The sequence below is a fragment of the Ochotona princeps genome, chromosome 1 (genome assembly GCF_030435755.1).
Source record: "Ochotona princeps isolate mOchPri1 chromosome 1, mOchPri1.hap1, whole genome shotgun sequence".
Classification (NCBI taxonomy): Eukaryota; Metazoa; Chordata; class Mammalia; order Lagomorpha; family Ochotonidae; genus Ochotona; species Ochotona princeps.
Genome location: NC_080832.1, coordinates 108,891,643 through 108,909,567, shown reverse-complemented (window position 1 = coordinate 108,909,567; position 17,925 = coordinate 108,891,643). Strand labels below are relative to the sequence as shown.

Genomic DNA, 17,925 nt, shown 5'->3' with positions numbered 1-17,925 from the left:
AGTTCCAATTCTAGCTTCCTGCTCATGTCTACCATGGGAAGCACAGATGATTGATAAAGCATGTGGATCCCTGTCACTCATGTGGGAGATCTGAATTGAATTCCAGACTCCTAGCTTCAGTCTGGCCCAGCAATACTTGTTTAAGACATTTGTGGAGTGCACTAGTGGGTGAAAGATCTGCCTGCCTGTCTCTTTGCCTTTTAAAGAAAGAAAATTTTAAAAGTAAAACCAGAAGCACATGAGAAATAAAGATGACAAAAGTAAGAGGGAACTATTAAAATAGAGGAAGGAAGCAGGTTAATAAATAATGAAAAAAAGCTTTTACAAGTACTGTTTAATGATTAGTTTCATTGTCCACTGCTTGCCATTGTGACTGTAGTCTTTTACCCCAAAGAGAAAGAGCAATATTCACATAACCTTATGCCTTTGAGCATTTTACATATCTGTAGTATGAATGTATGGTTTAAGTTTTAGTGAATAGAACAAACATTTTAGCTCTCAGTGGAACTGAGCAAATAGGAAACTGGAAAGGTGACTGATAAAATAACACTCCTATTCACCCCGTCCCTGCCTGCTTCCTGCTGTTTTGTCTTGCACTGTGGCTTAGCCTCTAAAACTTACTCTGTTCACTCAGCAGGGTGCCTTTTCCAATACTGAAGGGACTTATTCTGAGAACAGGTGTCGGAGAAAGTGTTTGCTTTCCTGAATTAATCACAGAGGGAGTTTACATTTTTATCACCAGAATGATCGATCACTATCAAAAATGGTGCTAACGATATCAATTATGATTCTTTCATACCTGGCCAGCAATAATTTATATCTAGAGGGCCTCAGGTTCACCCCTTAGCTGGTATCTCTCTAGGTAAGAATGTGTTGCTGTTATACTTTTGCCTTTTTGTATTGTAGAATTTGGTAGAGATGGCAAATAAAATATCATGGCTAAAGACTATCATTGTGTTTAAACAAACAAACAAAAGGCAGAAAACCCACCTATTTCTTTTTTTTTTTTTTTTTTTAAATTATATGACAGTTTCATAGGCTTTGGGAATCCCCCTCCCCTTCCCCCTCCCCTCCCCCCTGGTGGATTCCTCCACCTTGATGCAGCATTACAGTTCAAATTCAATCAAGATTCTTTCCTTGCACACATATATTAAGCATGGAGTCCAGCTACTTATTGTCCAGATGAAACCCACCTATTTCTTATAGTTGCATGTCAGATTGCCAATCAATTAATTATAGATATGTAGGCATAAGAAGTATGTATAAGAAGGTTTGGATCCCCTGTAGAGAAATTCGGGTTATAAAATAATATATTGATGGCAATCCAAACACATTAAGAACTTCTATCAAAGCAATCTATCTTCTTAATCTAACTTCTATAGAAGGTAGTCAAAATCACTGTAGATGTGAACATTCATTATTCTTATTTGTGTGACAAACAGTTCATGTTCAGTCTTCTATTTTGACATATTTCCACATATGTATCAATAAAATTAACAATTAAGAATGAATAGTCCCACTATTCACAGAGTTTCTAAGAATTCAGAAGGAAGTAACTTGATGGTTGACCACAGTTTTACAATGTGCTTCTAGTGCATTATTCCTGAATCCATTTTTTATATTTTGTGTTGGCTTATTTATGAAATATGTATTTTTTTTCCTTTTGTCAGTGCTGTAGCAAAAATACGAACCTAAACCTTTTGAGTCAGATTCTCTGGAAAGTTGGCAGTGGCACAGGGGCTAAGGTGAAAGTACGTGGTGGCAGAAACAGGGCCAGAAGTGGTGGTAATCATTGCTTCCAGGATGTTCTGCCATGTTGACACAAGCTACTGGGAAATTTGATATGGGGTCCCTGTGCCAAATCTCCCTGACAGTAACGTCAGAGGGACCTGTGATTCGGTCAACTTGTCCCTATACAGCACTTCACATAGATAAGCCGCTTTCTGATAAAAGAAATGAGCTAGAGACATATGGAAACTGAAATGAGAGTGGCAGAAAATGAATCTGGGCAGAAACACTTCAGAGAAATATCTATGCCAAGCCATTGTTGCTGCCACCAAGAATATTACTGATGTTGGTGCGCAGTCCAAGGAGAAAAGCTTGGACTTCAGTCAGTGCTCCAAGATTCACATCAAGCACTCCACCAGCTGAAGGACCCTATCCACACAGGTTCCATGTAGACATCTCATTCACTTCCTTGAAGAATATGGTAACTGGGGTGTTGTGGGGCTCGAGGGCAAATAGGTCACTAAGTCACAAGATGGCGACCAAAGGAAGAGCAGCCCTGGGCATGAACCAGGGTGGGGATCAAGTTGTTTTAAAGAAAGACTGGCCAGAGGCCGTTTCAGTGCTCATAAACATGGAGTGCTCACCAGCCCCTGGCCTATGGGAGGTGGCTTCTGCAATTGTGCTGCTGATGACTGGCTCTTAGTTCTCCCCTTCTCCTGGAATTCCTGGGATTCCCGGCCTGAGACTGTTAGCTGTTCCGTAAAAGTGTGTGTGTTTCCCAAATAAACTGGAACTGCTTGGATGGAACCCCTGCCACGTCTGTTTGTCTCTTGTGTGCCTGAAAGGCTGGGAGGCTGGATGGCATGCAGTTGGCTCACTCCCTCCAACAATGTAGTACTAGAGGATTGAATCTGTGGGGAGGGAGCCCGGCAGGATGTAGTAAGTGAGGCTGCTGCTTGCAGTGTTGGCATCCCATATAGACACTGGTTCAAGACACAACTGCTCCACTTCCAATCTAGCTCCCTACTAATGAAACTGGAAAAGCAGCAGAGAATGGTCCAAGTTCAGAGGAAGCTCCTGGAATCCAGACTTTGGAGCAGCGCAGATATGGCCATAGCAGCCTTTTGAAGTGAACCAGAGGATGGAATTTCTCTCTATGTCTCTCTCCATAATATTGCCTTTCAATAAATGAATATATATTAAAAGTAAAAAATTATAGTTACCTGCAGCCTGGGAATACTTTACTACTACTATAACAGTAAAAATGTTTTTGGAGATGGCTGGTCTTCTGTAACCTTCAAGAAGAGGGAATCTAGTTGAGGTTCATGCTTGAGTCAAAGAATTATAAAACAGAAGAACAGATTCATATCTATGACAAACTAATTGGAGTTCAGGAGAATCCTGGGTGAACCAAGGGTTAACCAAGCATTGTTCCTTCTAAGATCACATTGCTGTTTTCCTGCTTGCAAATGTTGCCTTACCTTCACTTTGGTCTCAAGGACAACGAAATAGGACATTGTCAGAGATACTTTAGTTTGATCTTGAATGACTTTGTAGGGAAGAATATATCATGGATTCTGTGACTGTCACAGATATAGGAAATTTCCTTAAAAGAGCCGACCTATCTCGGGATCAGAATTCTGTGATGAGCATCATGCCAAGAAGAGCCGTGACCAAGCCTTTTATCATTTAGCAACAGGCTAGATGTGAACTTATATGTAAGAATTGCTCCACAACTGCATGAGAAGATGCTGTTGTTGGGTGGCATTGATCATGTTTATGAAATTGGATGCCAGTTTCTGAAGTTTGCTAGTTATTAGTCTTGCATGACCTCCACAGAATATCACAATCTCGTGGGAATGGTGGAGAAAACAACTTCAGGAATGGTAAAGCATGTTACAACTTCATCTACCATCTGGATGGCCTATAAGGCCAAGACCATGAAATTGGCTTCTTACCCTTCTAGAGAATTGGCATGGGAAAAGAGCTTGATGAGACTGGCAAAACCTATAGATAAAAAGCTTTTTTGAAACAGTATTTGAAAATATGAAATTAGGGCCCGGCAGCATGGCCTAGCGGCTAAAGTCCTCGCCTTGAAAGCCCCGGGATCCCATATGGGCGCCGGTTCTAATCCCGGCAGCTCCACTTCCCATCCAGCTCTCTGCTTGTGGCCTGGGAAAGCAGTTGAGGACGGCCCAATGCATTGGGACCCTGCACCCGCGTGGGAGACCCGGAAGAGGTTCCAGGTTCCAGGCTTCGGATCGGCGCGCATCGGCCCGTTGCGGCTCACTTGGGGAGTGAAACATCGGACGGAAGATCTTCCTCTCTGTCTCTCCTCCTCTGTGTATATCTGGCTGTAATAAAAATGAATAAAATCTTTAAAAAAAAATAAAATATGAAATTAAATCCTGATTTATTTTCTGGTTTTTTTAAACCTATAATAGGAATTGTGAAAGAGAATAGTTGTAAAAATCAGTTCTATCTACGTTGTTTTATCTAAAAACTAATTGAGAGTATCAATTCTCATTTGTATCTAGGTGAAAATGCTGCCAACTCCTTCTAAATTCCATTATATCTTCAATCTTCGAGATCTTTCCAGAATTTGGCAAGGCATGTTAACCATAAAAGCTGAAGAGTGCAATTCAGTCACTACCCTCATGTCGCTGTTCAAGCACGAATGCAACAGAGTGATTGCAGACAGGTGTGTATTAGAGCACTTGAGTTTAAACATCCAGTCTAAGAGGTTCATATCACTAGGTAAATTCTTGCCTTATCCACTCAGATCAATGGAGTAAGGAGCATTGTCTTAATTTGATGTTGATCTAATGAAACCTTGACAGAATTCTCCACCTCTGCTTACCTTAAACAATGTTTTCCCTGTTGACTTGATTATTGTTGCTGTGTAAATTACCAGTACATTGGGGAATTGATCAAATCTGGTGGCACACTATGTTTTTTCTTTCTTTCTTTCTTTCTTTCTTTCTTTCTTTCTTTCTTTCTTTCTTTCTTTCTTTCTTTCTTTTTCTTCCTTCCTTTCTTTTAAATATTTATTGATTTTTATTGCAAAGTCAGTATATATATATACATATATATATATATATACATATACATATAAAGAGAGAGAGAGAGAGAGAGAGAGAGAGAGAGGAGGAGAGACAGAGAGGAAGATCTTCTGTGTGATGATTCACTCCCCAAATGACTGCAATGACCGGTGCTGAGCCGATCTGAAGCCAAGAGCCAGGAACCTCTTCTGGGTCTCCCATGCGGGTGCAGGGTCCCAAGGCTTTGGGCCATCCTTGAATGCTTTCCCAGGCCACAAGCAGAGAGCTGGACAGGAAGTAGAGCTGCTGGGATCTGGACCAGCGCCCACATGAATCCCGGCACATTCAAGGCAAGGAACATCGTCTTTAAACCCCACGTGGCAATCCCTGACGCACCGTCGTGATGCCCAGGGAAGACAGGGCGACCTGGAAGTCCAACTACTTCCTTAAGATCATCCAACTCCTGGACGATTACCCAAAATGCTTCATCGTGGGAGCAGACAATGTGGGCTCCAAGCAGATGCAACAGATCCGCATGTCCCTGCGGGGCAAGGCAGTGGTGCTGATGGGCAAGAACACCATGATGCGCAAAGCCATCCGGGGCCACCTGGAGAACAACCCGGCCCTCGAGAAACTCCTGCCACATATCCGGGGCAACGTGGGCTTTGTGTTCACCAAGGAGGACCTCACTGAGATCAGGGACATGCTTCTGGCCAACAAGGTGCCCGCTGCTGCCCGTGCTGGGGCCATTGCTCCCTGTGAGGTCACTGTGCCTGCTCAGAACACCGGCCTGGGCCCCGAGAAGACCTCCTTCTTCCAGGCTTTGGGTATCACCACCAAGATCTCCAGGGGTACCATCGAAATCCTGAGTGATGTGCAGCTGATAAAGACTGGAGACAAGGTGGGGGCCAGTGAGGCCACACTGCTCAACATGCTGAACATCTCGCCCTTCTCCTTCGGGCTGATCATCCAGCAGGTGTTCGACAACGGCAGCATCTACAACCCCGAAGTGCTGGACATCACCGAGGAGACCCTGCACTCCCGCTTCCTGGAGGGTGTGCGCAATGTGGCCAGTGTGTCTCTGCAGATTGGCTACCCGACTGTTGCTTCTGTGCCCCATTCCATCATCAATGGGTACAAGCGGGTCCTGGCTCTGTCTGTGGAGACAGATTACACCTTCCCACTTGCTGAAAAGGTCAAGGCCTTCCTGGCTGATCCATCTGCCTTTGTGGCTGCTGCCCCTGCAGCTGCCGCCACCTCTGCTGCTCCTGCTGCTGCAGCTGCAGCCCCAGCCAAGGTGGAGGCCAAGGAGGAGTCGGAAGAGTCGGACGAGGATATGGGCTTCGGTCTCTTTGACTAAGCCGGAAAGCAACCAGCTCAGCCAGCTTTATCTACGAAACGAAGAAAAGCTAGGCCACCACGCCAGGCGCGATATGTTTTCTAGATACTTTGAGTTATGTGCTGGTTTTGACTGGCAAAATTAGGTTTTATCTAATTTAAGTTAAGCATTTCCATTGAACTCTGCCATCTTGCTGAGCCTTAGTTTCCTTATCTATAAAATATGGATCTTAGCACTCAGCATGGTAGACTAGTGGCTAGTCCTAGCCTTGCATGCTCAGGATCCCATATGCTTGCCAGTTCGAATCCTAGCTTCTCCATTTCCCATTCAGCTCATTACTTGTGGCCTAGGAAAACAATAAAGGATGGCCTAAAGTCTTGGAACCCTACACCCACATGGGAGACCCAGAATAAGCTCCTGGCTCCTGGTTTCAGATCAGCTCAGCTCTAACCGATGTGGCCACTTGGGGAGTGAAGTAGCAGATGGAAGATCTTTCTCTCTGTATTTCCTCTCTGCATATCTGCCTTTCCAATAAAAATAAATAATTCTTAAAAATTTGGATGATAAAGTTAATCTTACAAGGTTGTAAAGTGTCTATCATGTCTATCACAAGTGGGACTCGCAAGTGGGATTCATCATATATTACTTCTCTTTCCCTCTGTGAGAAACATCTTCTCTGTTTCTGTGCCACAATCAGACTGCTGCGATTATCACTTCCCTATAGCATGTCTTCAGGTCTGGAATTCAGAATACAAACCCCAGAAGGGATCCCACAGCATGTACAACCAACTAATTGAAAATAATCCAGGGAAAATGTTGGTCTGTTCAACAAATGCTGTTGGGACAACTAGATAGTAGTCTGCAGAAGTTAAGAATCAAGATCCCCACCTCTCACCTTATACAAAAAACAGCTCTAAATGGATTAAGGACCTAAATCTGTACCCAGAAACCATTGAACTAGTACAGAATAACATAGGAAGTACTCTATAAGATATAGGCTTTAGAAGAGTCACCCAAAAATACAGGAGGTCATAGCCAAAATGAACAAATGGAACTACATCAAACTAAGAAGCTTCTGTGCAGCAAAAGAAACAACCACCAAAGTGAAGAATCAACCAACAGAATGGGAGAAAATCTTTGCACACTACACAACCAATAGGGGAATAATAACCAGGATTTACAGAGAGCTTCAAAAATGCAACAGCAAAACAAAATAAAAAGACAAAACAAACAAACAAAAAACCCCTCTGAATAAATGGGCAAAGGAAGTGAGCAGGCATTTAAAAAAATAAATTCAAATGGTTATTTGATATAAGAAAAAAATGCTCAGGCTCCCTACCTATCAGGCAAATACAAATGAAACCCACATTCAGTGAGACTGACCTACATTCGGAAATCTGCTAACAACATCTGTTGGTGTGGATATGGGGAAAAAGGTGCCCTACTTTACTGTTGCTGCTAGTGTAGGCTAGTGCAGTCACTATGGAAGTCCATATGAGTGCTAAGAGAACTGAAAATTTATCTACTGTATGACTTAGCTATCTGCTTCTGGAAATATATCCAAAAGCAGTGAAATCTGCATATGAGAAAGGGACCAGCAACTCTATATTTATAGTAGCACAATCTACACAAGCAAAGATGTAGAAACAACCTAGAGTCCCACTGAAAGAGGAATGGATAAAGAAACTGTGGTACATCTCTCTATAGAATACTACTCAGCCATTAAAAAGAATAAAATTTTACCATTTGCAACAAAATGGTCCCAACTGGAGACCATTAAGCTCGGTGAAATAAACCAATCCCCAAAGGGTACCTATATATGTTCTCTCTGATATAAGGCAGCCTTTATGGAAAATAAAAGAGCAGTAGAGATATAGGTAAACATGCTTATACATATATTCATCTATAGGAATAGATGTAGTGGCGACCAGTATACCAGTGAGTGAAGATACATTACAGTAGTTATCTCTACTTCCAAACAAAAGGAAGACTCCTAATGAAACTGTTAAATATACCTTGACATTTAAATCCTAACTTTCTACCATTGCCTATACCTACAATGCAATGATACATTTAAACAGCAGAATGTTGGACTTGTGACTGTTGCTGAAGAACTATACTATTGTAAAAATATAGGGGAAACAGTGGTGGAGAAAAAATGGAGAGGAAGGAAGGGGAGGTGCAAGAGGGATCCCTATACCTGTAAAGCCCTATACCTATCTATAAACATTATGGGACATAATATAAAATTTAAACATTTTTGTTCATGCCCTTTATGCCCACAATCTCAGACATAACACTTGCCTTCTACTGACTGCTATTTCTGTATCAACATTCCAAGATCCCATGTGTGGAATCTTTGGCCTCACCTAAGTGGTTCTTCTATAATTTCTCTAAGTAACAATTAGCTTGGGGATGGGATTAGGCTCTGGCTGTCCAAAGGCAGATCACATTATTTGCCTGTCCTGAGCTGAGAAAGGAAGGGTGTGGGAGGAGAAGAAAGACTGAACTGAAGTTCAGTTAGAAAAGCTGCTTTCATGTTTTTTATTCTAACTACTGCATTGCTGTTCCAGGTTTATAACTCCTGAAGATGAGCAGTGGTTTAATATACATCTTGCCCGTGCAGTTGAAGAAAATATCAGCTCTGAAGCAGCGTCATGCATGCTCCATGAACCATATTTTGTGGATTTTCTCCGTGACATGCCCGAGCCAACTGGTGATGAGCCTGAAGATACTGTGTTTGAAGTCCCCAAAGTCTATGAACTGGTATTCATTTTTTTTCTTCTAAGGAGTTTTTCAGATCACTTGCCTAATTAACTCTCTCTGCCTTAGAGTCCTACGCTAGGGTTACTATAATCTCTGAGTTTTCTTTAAATTGTGATTCATGGTTATTGTGTACCCAGTGAAGTGTTTCCATCAGTGGAGTATAGAAGTAATTTCATCAAAGTTAGGAGAAAGATGAGCACACCTACTGTCACCACTTAATTTTATTTTATTCTGAAAGTTCTAGGGAAAAAATGTGTGTTACTATCAGGGAAAAAAAATCTTCCCATCATTTGTAGATGATAAGATTATTTGGTTATATAATCCAAGGTAGTTTAAAAATCTGTGTCATTAAGATAACAAAGTGTATTATAAACATGATAACTCATAACCATTATCCTATATACCAGAGGTTGACAAAGAGTGTGGCCAGATCCCAGCCCTCTGCCTACTTTTGTTAGCTTTGTGCAGTAAGAAAGATTTTTATGGACCTAGCATGATGGCTTCGTGGCTAAATCCTCACCTTGCACGTGCTGGAATCCCATATGGATGCTGGTTCATGTCCCAGCTGCTCCACCTTCCATCCAGCTCCCTACATGTGACCTGGGAAAGCAGCGGAAGATGGCCCAAAGTCTTGAAACCCTGCACCCTCATGGAAAACCCAGAAGAAGCTCCTGGATCCTGACGTTGGATTGGCTCAGCTCTGGCCATTGCAGCCACCTGGGGAGTGAACCAGTGGATGGGAGCTCTTTCTCTCTGCATCTCCTTCTCTTTCTGTAAATCTGACTTTCAAAAAAATCTTTTTTAAAAAATCTTTTTATAATTGTAGATGTCAGAAAATGGTCAAAAGTAGAATATTGTATGTCACATTAAAAATAAATTGAATTGGGCCCTGCGGCATGGCCTAGCGGCTAAAGTCCTCGCCTTGAAAGCCCCGGGATCCCATATGGGCGCCGGTTCTAATCCCGGCAGCTCCACTTCCCATCCAGCTCTCTGCTTGTGGCCTGGGAAAGCAGTTGAGGACGGCCCAATGCATTGGGACACTGTACCCGCGTGGGAGACCTGGAAGAGGTTCCAGGTTCCCGGCTTCGGATCGGCGCGCACCGGCCCGTTGCGGCTCACTTGGGGAGTGAAACATCGGACGGAAGATCTTCCTCTCTGTCTCTCCTCCTCTGTGTATATCTGGCTGTAATAAAAATGAATAAATCTTTAAAAAAAATAAATTGAATTCAAACTCTAGTGTCTGTACATAAAATTTTATGGGAACACAGCCATATCCCACAGCTCTATTTCTTGTGGCTCCTTTTAGATTTCAAGGGCAGCGTTGAATAATGGTGACAGAGAGTGTATAGGCTGTGAAGCCTAACAGATTTCCTATCTTGCCCTGTCTCGAGGAAATTTTCCAGTCACTGCCAACAATGCTAATAAGAATATATAAGTATTTCATTCAAAAGAAACACCAATATAAAAATATCTAGGAATCATCATGATGAAACTTCACAGCAGAACTTTGTTCTAACTAAATTAATGAATAGGTTTAATGAAACTTAGAATAGAATTTCATAGGAATTTTAAAACAGGATCATATAGCAATAATTCTATAGAGCTTGTGGATCAAAGAACTAAATGGAAGGAATAATTTGCACAAGCAAAATGGGTGGGTATTTACTTCAGAACAACAAAAGCCTGTGGATTTGACTACATGAACACTATAAAACTTCTGTATATGATAAGTAATATTTAAAAGTAAATAAGCATCAGAAATATTAGTTCCATTCTAATATTAATTACCGTGGGTATTAATAGGTACCAGACCTCTGAAATGGAAAAGTTCAGGAGTGATTTCATACCAGAAACCAACCGAGATTTACTTCTGATCACCTTCACAGTCACTGCTTTAAGAACAAGTTGTTCTTACTTAAGAAATAGTTGGATTATAAAAGTGATTTTCTCCTTCTCTCCCAACCTATAGGTACCATCCTTTGAGTTTCTGTCTGAAAAGCTCCAGTATTACCAGAGACAGTTCAATGAAATCATCAGAGGAACATCTCTTGACCTGGTGTTCTTTAAAGATGCCATGACTCATCTTATTAAGGTTCTAACTCCCAACTATTTGCTGATAAAACAAATGAGTAGATTATGAGTTCAAAAATGTAGTAGGTTTCATACATGAACTTTCTCAGAATAATCATGTACTAAGAAGTATACACAAGTTGGGTCATTTCTGTGAGAAAACAAAGGCCTACAAAGAGACTCCTCATGATAGTTTAAATTCATATAGACACAATGTGTGTTTGTCAGGCGCACATTGAGGGTGTTTGTGTTCAGAGTCTTAGGCCCACTCAGTCAGAGCTTTTCTTTCCTAGAAAATAAATTGAGAAGGTCTGTGAAGAACTATGCCCTCAAATCATATGGTGATAGTATGGGAATCTTGTTCCCATAGGAGGAAAAGATAGTGTTTTAAAAAGATACCAATATCACAATTAGCTTATAGGTTATGAACAAACTAATGGGAAGAGTGTAAGGTGAGTACACAGGGCAGGTGAACACAGAGGCCATTCTAGTTTGTGCAAAGGAGGTGCATGCTTTGGTCCAAGCCTAGGAAGCGCAGAACGAAATTGTGGACTTAAATAATTGGTTGATCGATAGAAAAGGAGTCTTCAGTACATGATGACCTGGAAGAGGAAGACTTGATAAAGTGGAGTCAGTTACTTCTATTTGTTGTATGATTTTTTTTTCCACAAGGCTGCTGAAGTTCCTGAAGTCCAGGACAATACTTAACATTCATTCATTGAACAAATACTAAGATATTCAAAAAGGTCATGGAAAGTGGTTATCACAAAGAGTATTTCAAAACTTTCTTACATCAAACTACACATCTCCTTTTTAAACAGTTCCACGTTCACACCTACACAGACACACACACAAGTATAGAGATTGCTGATGGGGATGTAGGGCGAGACAAAACTTCTGATAGTTAATTCCCCAAATGCCTGCGATAGATGAGACAGAGCTGAAACTGGAGCCAGGAGCCAGGAACACCATTCAGGTCTTCCATATGTGTAGCAGGAATCCAACCTGAGCTACTACTGCTGCCTCCCTGCGGGAGTTGCTCTGAGCAGGGAACTTGAGTCACCTGGAGACCAAGCTCAAGAAACCCAAGATTGGAATGGTGGTGGCAGGGGATGCGGGGGTAGGAGGGGCAACACAGAAGGAAGGAGGAAAGCAGCATGTGGATCAGTTGGTGAATCCTCTGCCTGCAAGTGCTTGAATCCCATAAAGGTGCTGGTTCATGTCCCAGCTGCTCCACTTCCCATCTAACTCCCTGCTGTGGCCTGGGAAAGTAGTGTAGGACAGCCCAAGGCCTTGGAATCCTGCACTGCATGAGAGACCTGGAGGAAGCTCTGGCTCCTAGCTTTGGATCAGCTCAGCTCAGGCCCTTGTGGCTATTTGGGGAGTGAATTGGTAGATGGAAGATCTTTCTCTGTCTCTCCTTCTCTCTGTAAATTGGCCTTTCCAATAAAAAATATAATTAAAAACTGATCCAAGGTAGGGCATGTGTGTTTGAATTGTTGAGCTAAATACTCATTCCTGAACTCGTCTTTTAATTCCGTTTATCACAAACGTTTTTTAAAAAGATTTATTTATTTTTATTACAAAGTCAGATATACAGAAAGGAGGAAAGACAGAGAGGAAGATCTTCCGTCCGATGGTTCACTCTCCAAGTGAGCACAACGGCCGGTGTTGCACCAATCCGAAGCCAGGAACCAAGAGCTCTTCCAGGTCTCCCACACGGGTGCAGGGTCCCAAGGCTTTGGGTCGTCCTCGGCTGCTTTCCCAGGCCACAAGCAGGGAGCTGGAAGGGAAGTGGAGCTGCCGGGATTAGAACCGGTGCCCATATGGGATCCCGGGGCTTTCAAGGCGAGGACTTTAGCAGCTAGGCCATGCTGCCGGCCCCACAAACGTTTTTGAAGTATCCTTGTAATTGCCAACTATCTATCATACCTAGAACTTGTAAGCCTGAGGCCCTGCTCTAGGTGGGACACCATATCAGTCACTAATAGATATTTAAAATATGGTGGAATTAATATATCCTATTGTGTCATTAATGGTCTGCTAGTGGTAAAACTTGCAACTCTGAAAAATTATTTTTAGCAGTGAAAATGAATTTAGAGGGCCTGGCGTGATAGCGTAGTGGTTAAAGTCCTTGCCTTGAACGTGCCGGGATCCCATATGGGCACCGGTTCTAATCCCGGCAGCTCCACTTCCCTTCCAGCTCCCTGCTTGTAACCTGGGAAAGCAGTCAAGGATGGCCCAAAGCCTTGGGACCCTGCACCCACGTGGGAGATCCAGAGGAAGTTCCTGGCTCCTGGCTTCGGATAGGCTCAGCTCCAATCATTGCGGTCACTTGGGGAGTGAACCATCAGAAAATCTTCCTGTCTGTCTCTTTTCCTCTCTGTATATCTGCCTTTCCAATAAAAATAAATAAATCTTTTTAAAAAAAGAAAAAGAAAATGAATTTAGTGAATCTTTTTTCCTAATTGATGGCATTAAGGTAAGAGACAGCTTTCTAGCAGTGCCTTCAAATGGCATAAGGTTTGAGCCACTGTTTCAGTCTTATCCTCACTGAGACAATTAATCACAGGAAATCACAGGAGGCTGACAGCTCCCCTAAAACTCTTCATAAATGTCCCACCACCTCCATGGTAAGTAGAATTTGAGTGCTTAAATTTGTTGTTGGTAGAGACGTGCTGGAGATGGTGTGAGTTGTAGAGAAGGGTGTCAATAGATGCAGTGTGTTAGGATGAAGAACCAGCAAGTAATTCTAAGCTCCTCCTGCATCTTCTGCAGGTCGGTAAGAACAGCTTTACCATCTACTGAATCTAAAAATAATAAATCTCACTGAGAGAGTGGTATTGAAGTGGAGGAGAATCAAACTGATTGGTTCTGTTTCTCAGAAAGCAAATATACGCAGGCATGAAAAGCACATGAGCTGAATAAATCCATTTTTAAAAATCTGAGATATGCCGTTTCCAGGAACAAAATGTAATGTTGTCTTGAAAACCCTGGTCAAAATTGGACCGAAAAGTACACAAAATGGAACATCTGTATCGTGTATTCAAATAAGCAATATCTTATTCCTAACTAGATCTCACGGATAATTCGGACTTCGTGTGGAAATGCGTTGCTAGTGGGCGTTGGTGGTTCAGGAAAACAAAGTCTTTCAAGATTGGCCTCTTTTATAGCTGGATATCAAATATTCCAGATAACATTAACCAGGTAGGAAGAAATGAAATTTTCTGGAGTTAAATGTCCACTTAAAAAGATTTCAGTGTCTTCTATAAGCATTGAGTGTGTTAGGTATTAGATAAAAAGAAACCTACACAGATTTGTGTAGCCATCCACAGACAAAAAGGACTGCTTGCACTGTAGAAAGTGCAAGAGGCTGGGCTTGAGCAGCAGCCTCCTCAGACAACACTTGCAGCTCTGTGATTTACCGGGGACCTTGCCAGCCTGATTCTCTCATTGGCATTATCTTCCTGATACCTGAGCGTATCTGAAGCTGCCATCTTGAGGCTGGTGGTATTGTGGTGATTGTAGTGAGAAATGACAGAGGCTTACATTACAGCAGGTGTGCTGTGTTTTCTGAATTCTTTAAAACTGAATATTTATAATTTGTTTTATTTGAAGTGAAGGTGGGGGAGGGAAAGAAGGGAAGAGAGAGGGAGTGGGACAGAGAGAGTGAGTGTGATTGTATCTCCCATCACTGGATGCCTCTTGCAAAAGCTGGGGCTGAAACAGGCCATAGCCAGGAAATGGGAGTTCAGTCCAAGTTTCCCACATGGGAGGCAGGAACCCAGCTACTTGAGCCCTCACATGCTGCCTCCCAGAGCATGCATTAGCAGAAAGCTGAAACCAGGAGCAGAGCTGAGACTTGAACCCAGGCACCCCCATATGGGATGCAGATGTACCAAACCGACTATGTCAAATGCCCACCCCTAATTTTTGTGGTCTTGTTGCTCTGGAATTTGGGACCGTGGTGAGTGGACCTAGACTGATCTTCTTGAGCTACTAAGTTCTTAAAAATGGCACAGAGCTCACCGAGGAGCTCTGTCATGTGCTCTGTCTTTGTGCCTGTCATGTGCAAGCAATGAATCCAGAGTCTTTGCTCTACTTCGCCTCCTCTAGCTGGCTCTTACATTGTAACAGGCAGTGGTCCTCTGGGTCAGATACTCATCAACTGAGGCAAGCACCTGTTCCTGTCTAGGAGAGCCAGCTGAAATTACTCAAACTAACCAAGCTTACATGTGCTTAACCACTGTACAAAGCTACAATAAAGACTGTTGCCCAGACTTTCCCCTTGTTCCTGCCTTCTGACCAACCCCGGTGCTTTCCCCAAGGGGGCCTGCATGGCCCGGCATGTCCCTTCCTGTTTCTAGGAGTGGGTGAGCCTGGTTTGAAAATGGGAAAATGATTATGTGGCTTCTTTGGCTGAGGGCCTAGCGATGAGTTCAGTCAGTGAGGGCGCTGGGCACATCACCTGTGCAGAGAGGGTGTGGCTGTGTGACTCTTACCAGAGCAGCTGCATCTCAGGAAAGCATCCAACTACTTTCTCTTCTTAATGGATTTTCCTCTTGGGGATCATCCCAAAAGGGTCATTTGCTCTCTTTTTGGTGAGGTTGTTTTGTTGTTGTTGTTGTTGTTGTTGAAGTTTATGAGCCTTTTTTAACTACAGTATTCCCCAAAGGTGGTAGCAAGTGTTCATATTTTAGAATCTAGTGAAGAATAAATTATATGCTCATTTAAGTGCTTTTAATGCTGTCATTTTTAAAGAAGCTATGCAATTTATAATGCTCACAAAACCTTTGCAAATAGGCATTATCTTCATGTTATGGATGAGATAACAAAAGCTGAGCAAGATGAAGAACTCTCGTAAAGCAGGGGTTTGAGTCATTCTGGTTCCAGGGTCATTCTGGTTCCAGACCCAAGGTATTTCCAATAGACCCTGTTGCTTGCACCAGACTCCGTATTAACTGTGGCACCCTTATCACTGCCATACCCACGAGGATTTAGTCATAATACTTTGGAAAATAACTGGCTTTGAGGACTCGCAAGATGGCCGACATAGGAGGAAGACTGTGAGAGAGCTCACAGACAGAGAGGGCTAGAACGCGACAAAAGCGTAAGTGGAGCAGCATAGAACTACAGGGAGAAGAACGTGAAGTTCCCTGGACAGTGTGGAGCCAAAAAAATCCACACAACTCGGAAGAGCAACCAGGGAAAAACAAAGCAAAGGACAGGGAAGACGACTTTCCGCTCCTGACCTGCTGAATCACCTCTGAGTGCAGACGCTGAAAGCCGCCGAGCCCACCCAAAGACCGACCTGAAGACGCTGTGGCCGTGAGGACCGGAGGTGATTGGGACCCGCTGGCATCTGCTCACCCTGGTCACCAGGACTCGCCAGGACCTGCCCCGCTGCGGACACCAGGACCCTGAATCACCGGGACCCGCCGGCATCTGCCCACCCTGGTCGCCAACCCCCGGGACCTGCACCAGCCGCAGCCTCCAGGCTCCATCGCGACCCGCGCGGAGACCAGCAACGGACGCAGCAGTCGGGAGACGCACTGGCGGCCAGGATTCCCACCAGAGGAAGAGGCAGACTGCAAGAACCTGAGGTTTGAGTGAGTTGGGTGGGGACAGTGGTGGGTTGGAGGCTTCGGGAGTTGGCCCCCCAGGGGCACGGACAGAGCCTGAACACAATTGGCCTCCCCGCCCCTCCCCCCCCCCAGGCTCCAGCCTCTAGAGACACAGGGCGAGTGCCTTGAGACTGCCAAAACTGTGTCTGGGAGAAAGGCAAAAGGCACACTGGATACTCCCCTGTGCCTTTGCGGTGTGGCACTCAGCTGGGCGGTGCTATCCCACAGGAACCCAAGCACGCCTCTGGGCTGGGCAGTTCCCTGCTAGCGCAGGGGCGGTCGGTCCCCTGCAAGTGCTGGGGTGGGCGGACCTGCGCAGGAGGCGTTTCCAGAGAGCACCTGGAACACGCCCTATAGTCCCTTGCTCCGAGCCCTGTGATCCAGTAAACAGGGTGCGCGCACAGAGAGTGCCTTCACTCCCCCACGCCCTGTGGTAGCATACCTGTAGGGGACGAGCTGAGAGTGCGCTTTGAATCCTCTGGGCCCTGGAAGAGGCGCCCTGAGGTCCAGTGTTCTGGAGACGCACCAAAAGTGCCTTGAAAATCCCCACACCCTGCTACTCCACGCCTGCAGACTCCGATCTCTACAGGATAGTGCTTGGAGACCCCTCAGCACACTGGTGCCTAGGTCTCTCAAAAAAGAAACACTAACACAATGGGAAGAAATACCAGAAAAGGTAATGATCCAGATGAGAGTGCCAACACCCTACCAATAAAGGATCGAAAGCCAATGTCTATTTCGGAGATGCGAGATGAAGACATAGAAGATCTACCAGACAAGGAATTCAAAAAAATAATGTTAAAATATGTCAGAGACAATGAGAAGAATTGGGAGGACTTCAAGGAATTCAAGAACCACATAGCCTCAGAAATACAACAAATGAAAAGTAAAATCCTTGACTTAGAGCACGAAATTGAGAGCCTAACCAACAGAACAAATACAGCAGAAGAGAGGATCTCTGAAACGGAAGACACACAAAACGAACACACCCAGTTCATGAAACAGCTGGAGACAAGTCTGAACAAAGCCAATAAGACCATACAAGAAATGAAAGACAACCTCAGAAAATCAAATATTAGGATTATTGGCCTTCCTGAAGGAGCGGAAAAAGAATCAGGAATGCAAATGGTGCTCGACGAAATTATACAGGAAAACTTTCAAAACACTTGGAACATGAATCCAGCTCAAATCCAGGACGGTCAGAGGACTCCCAGCAGATATGACCCAAAGCGATCTTCACCCAGACATATGGTGCTCAAGTTCCACTCCAACGAAGACAAAGAAAGAATCCTGAGACAAGTACGAAGCAGAGAAAAGATCACATACCGGGGAAAACCAATCAGGATCACGGCTGACT

General features: G+C 43.7%; 2 protein-coding genes across 2 annotated transcripts in view; both read left to right on the top strand.

Annotated features, from left to right (window-relative positions):
• Nucleotides 1-17,925, top strand: part of DNAH8 (dynein axonemal heavy chain 8) — a 324,409-nt gene that overhangs the window by 175,510 nt on the left and 130,974 nt on the right. The window contains exons 61-64 of the mRNA XM_058663714.1: nt 4,266-4,429; nt 8,682-8,874; nt 10,844-10,966; nt 14,021-14,151. Coding sequence (XP_058519697.1) covers nt 4,266-4,429; nt 8,682-8,874; nt 10,844-10,966; nt 14,021-14,151 — 611 coding nt within the window. The remainder of the gene's footprint in view (nt 1-4,265; nt 4,430-8,681; nt 8,875-10,843; nt 10,967-14,020; nt 14,152-17,925) is intronic.
• On the top strand, nt 5,123-6,130 carry LOC101526678 (large ribosomal subunit protein uL10). Its single transcript, XM_058663670.1, has one exon. The coding sequence runs from the start codon at nt 5,173-5,175 to the stop codon at nt 6,127-6,129; it is 957 nt and encodes a 318-aa protein (XP_058519653.1). The 5' UTR covers nt 5,123-5,172; the 3' UTR covers nt 6,130.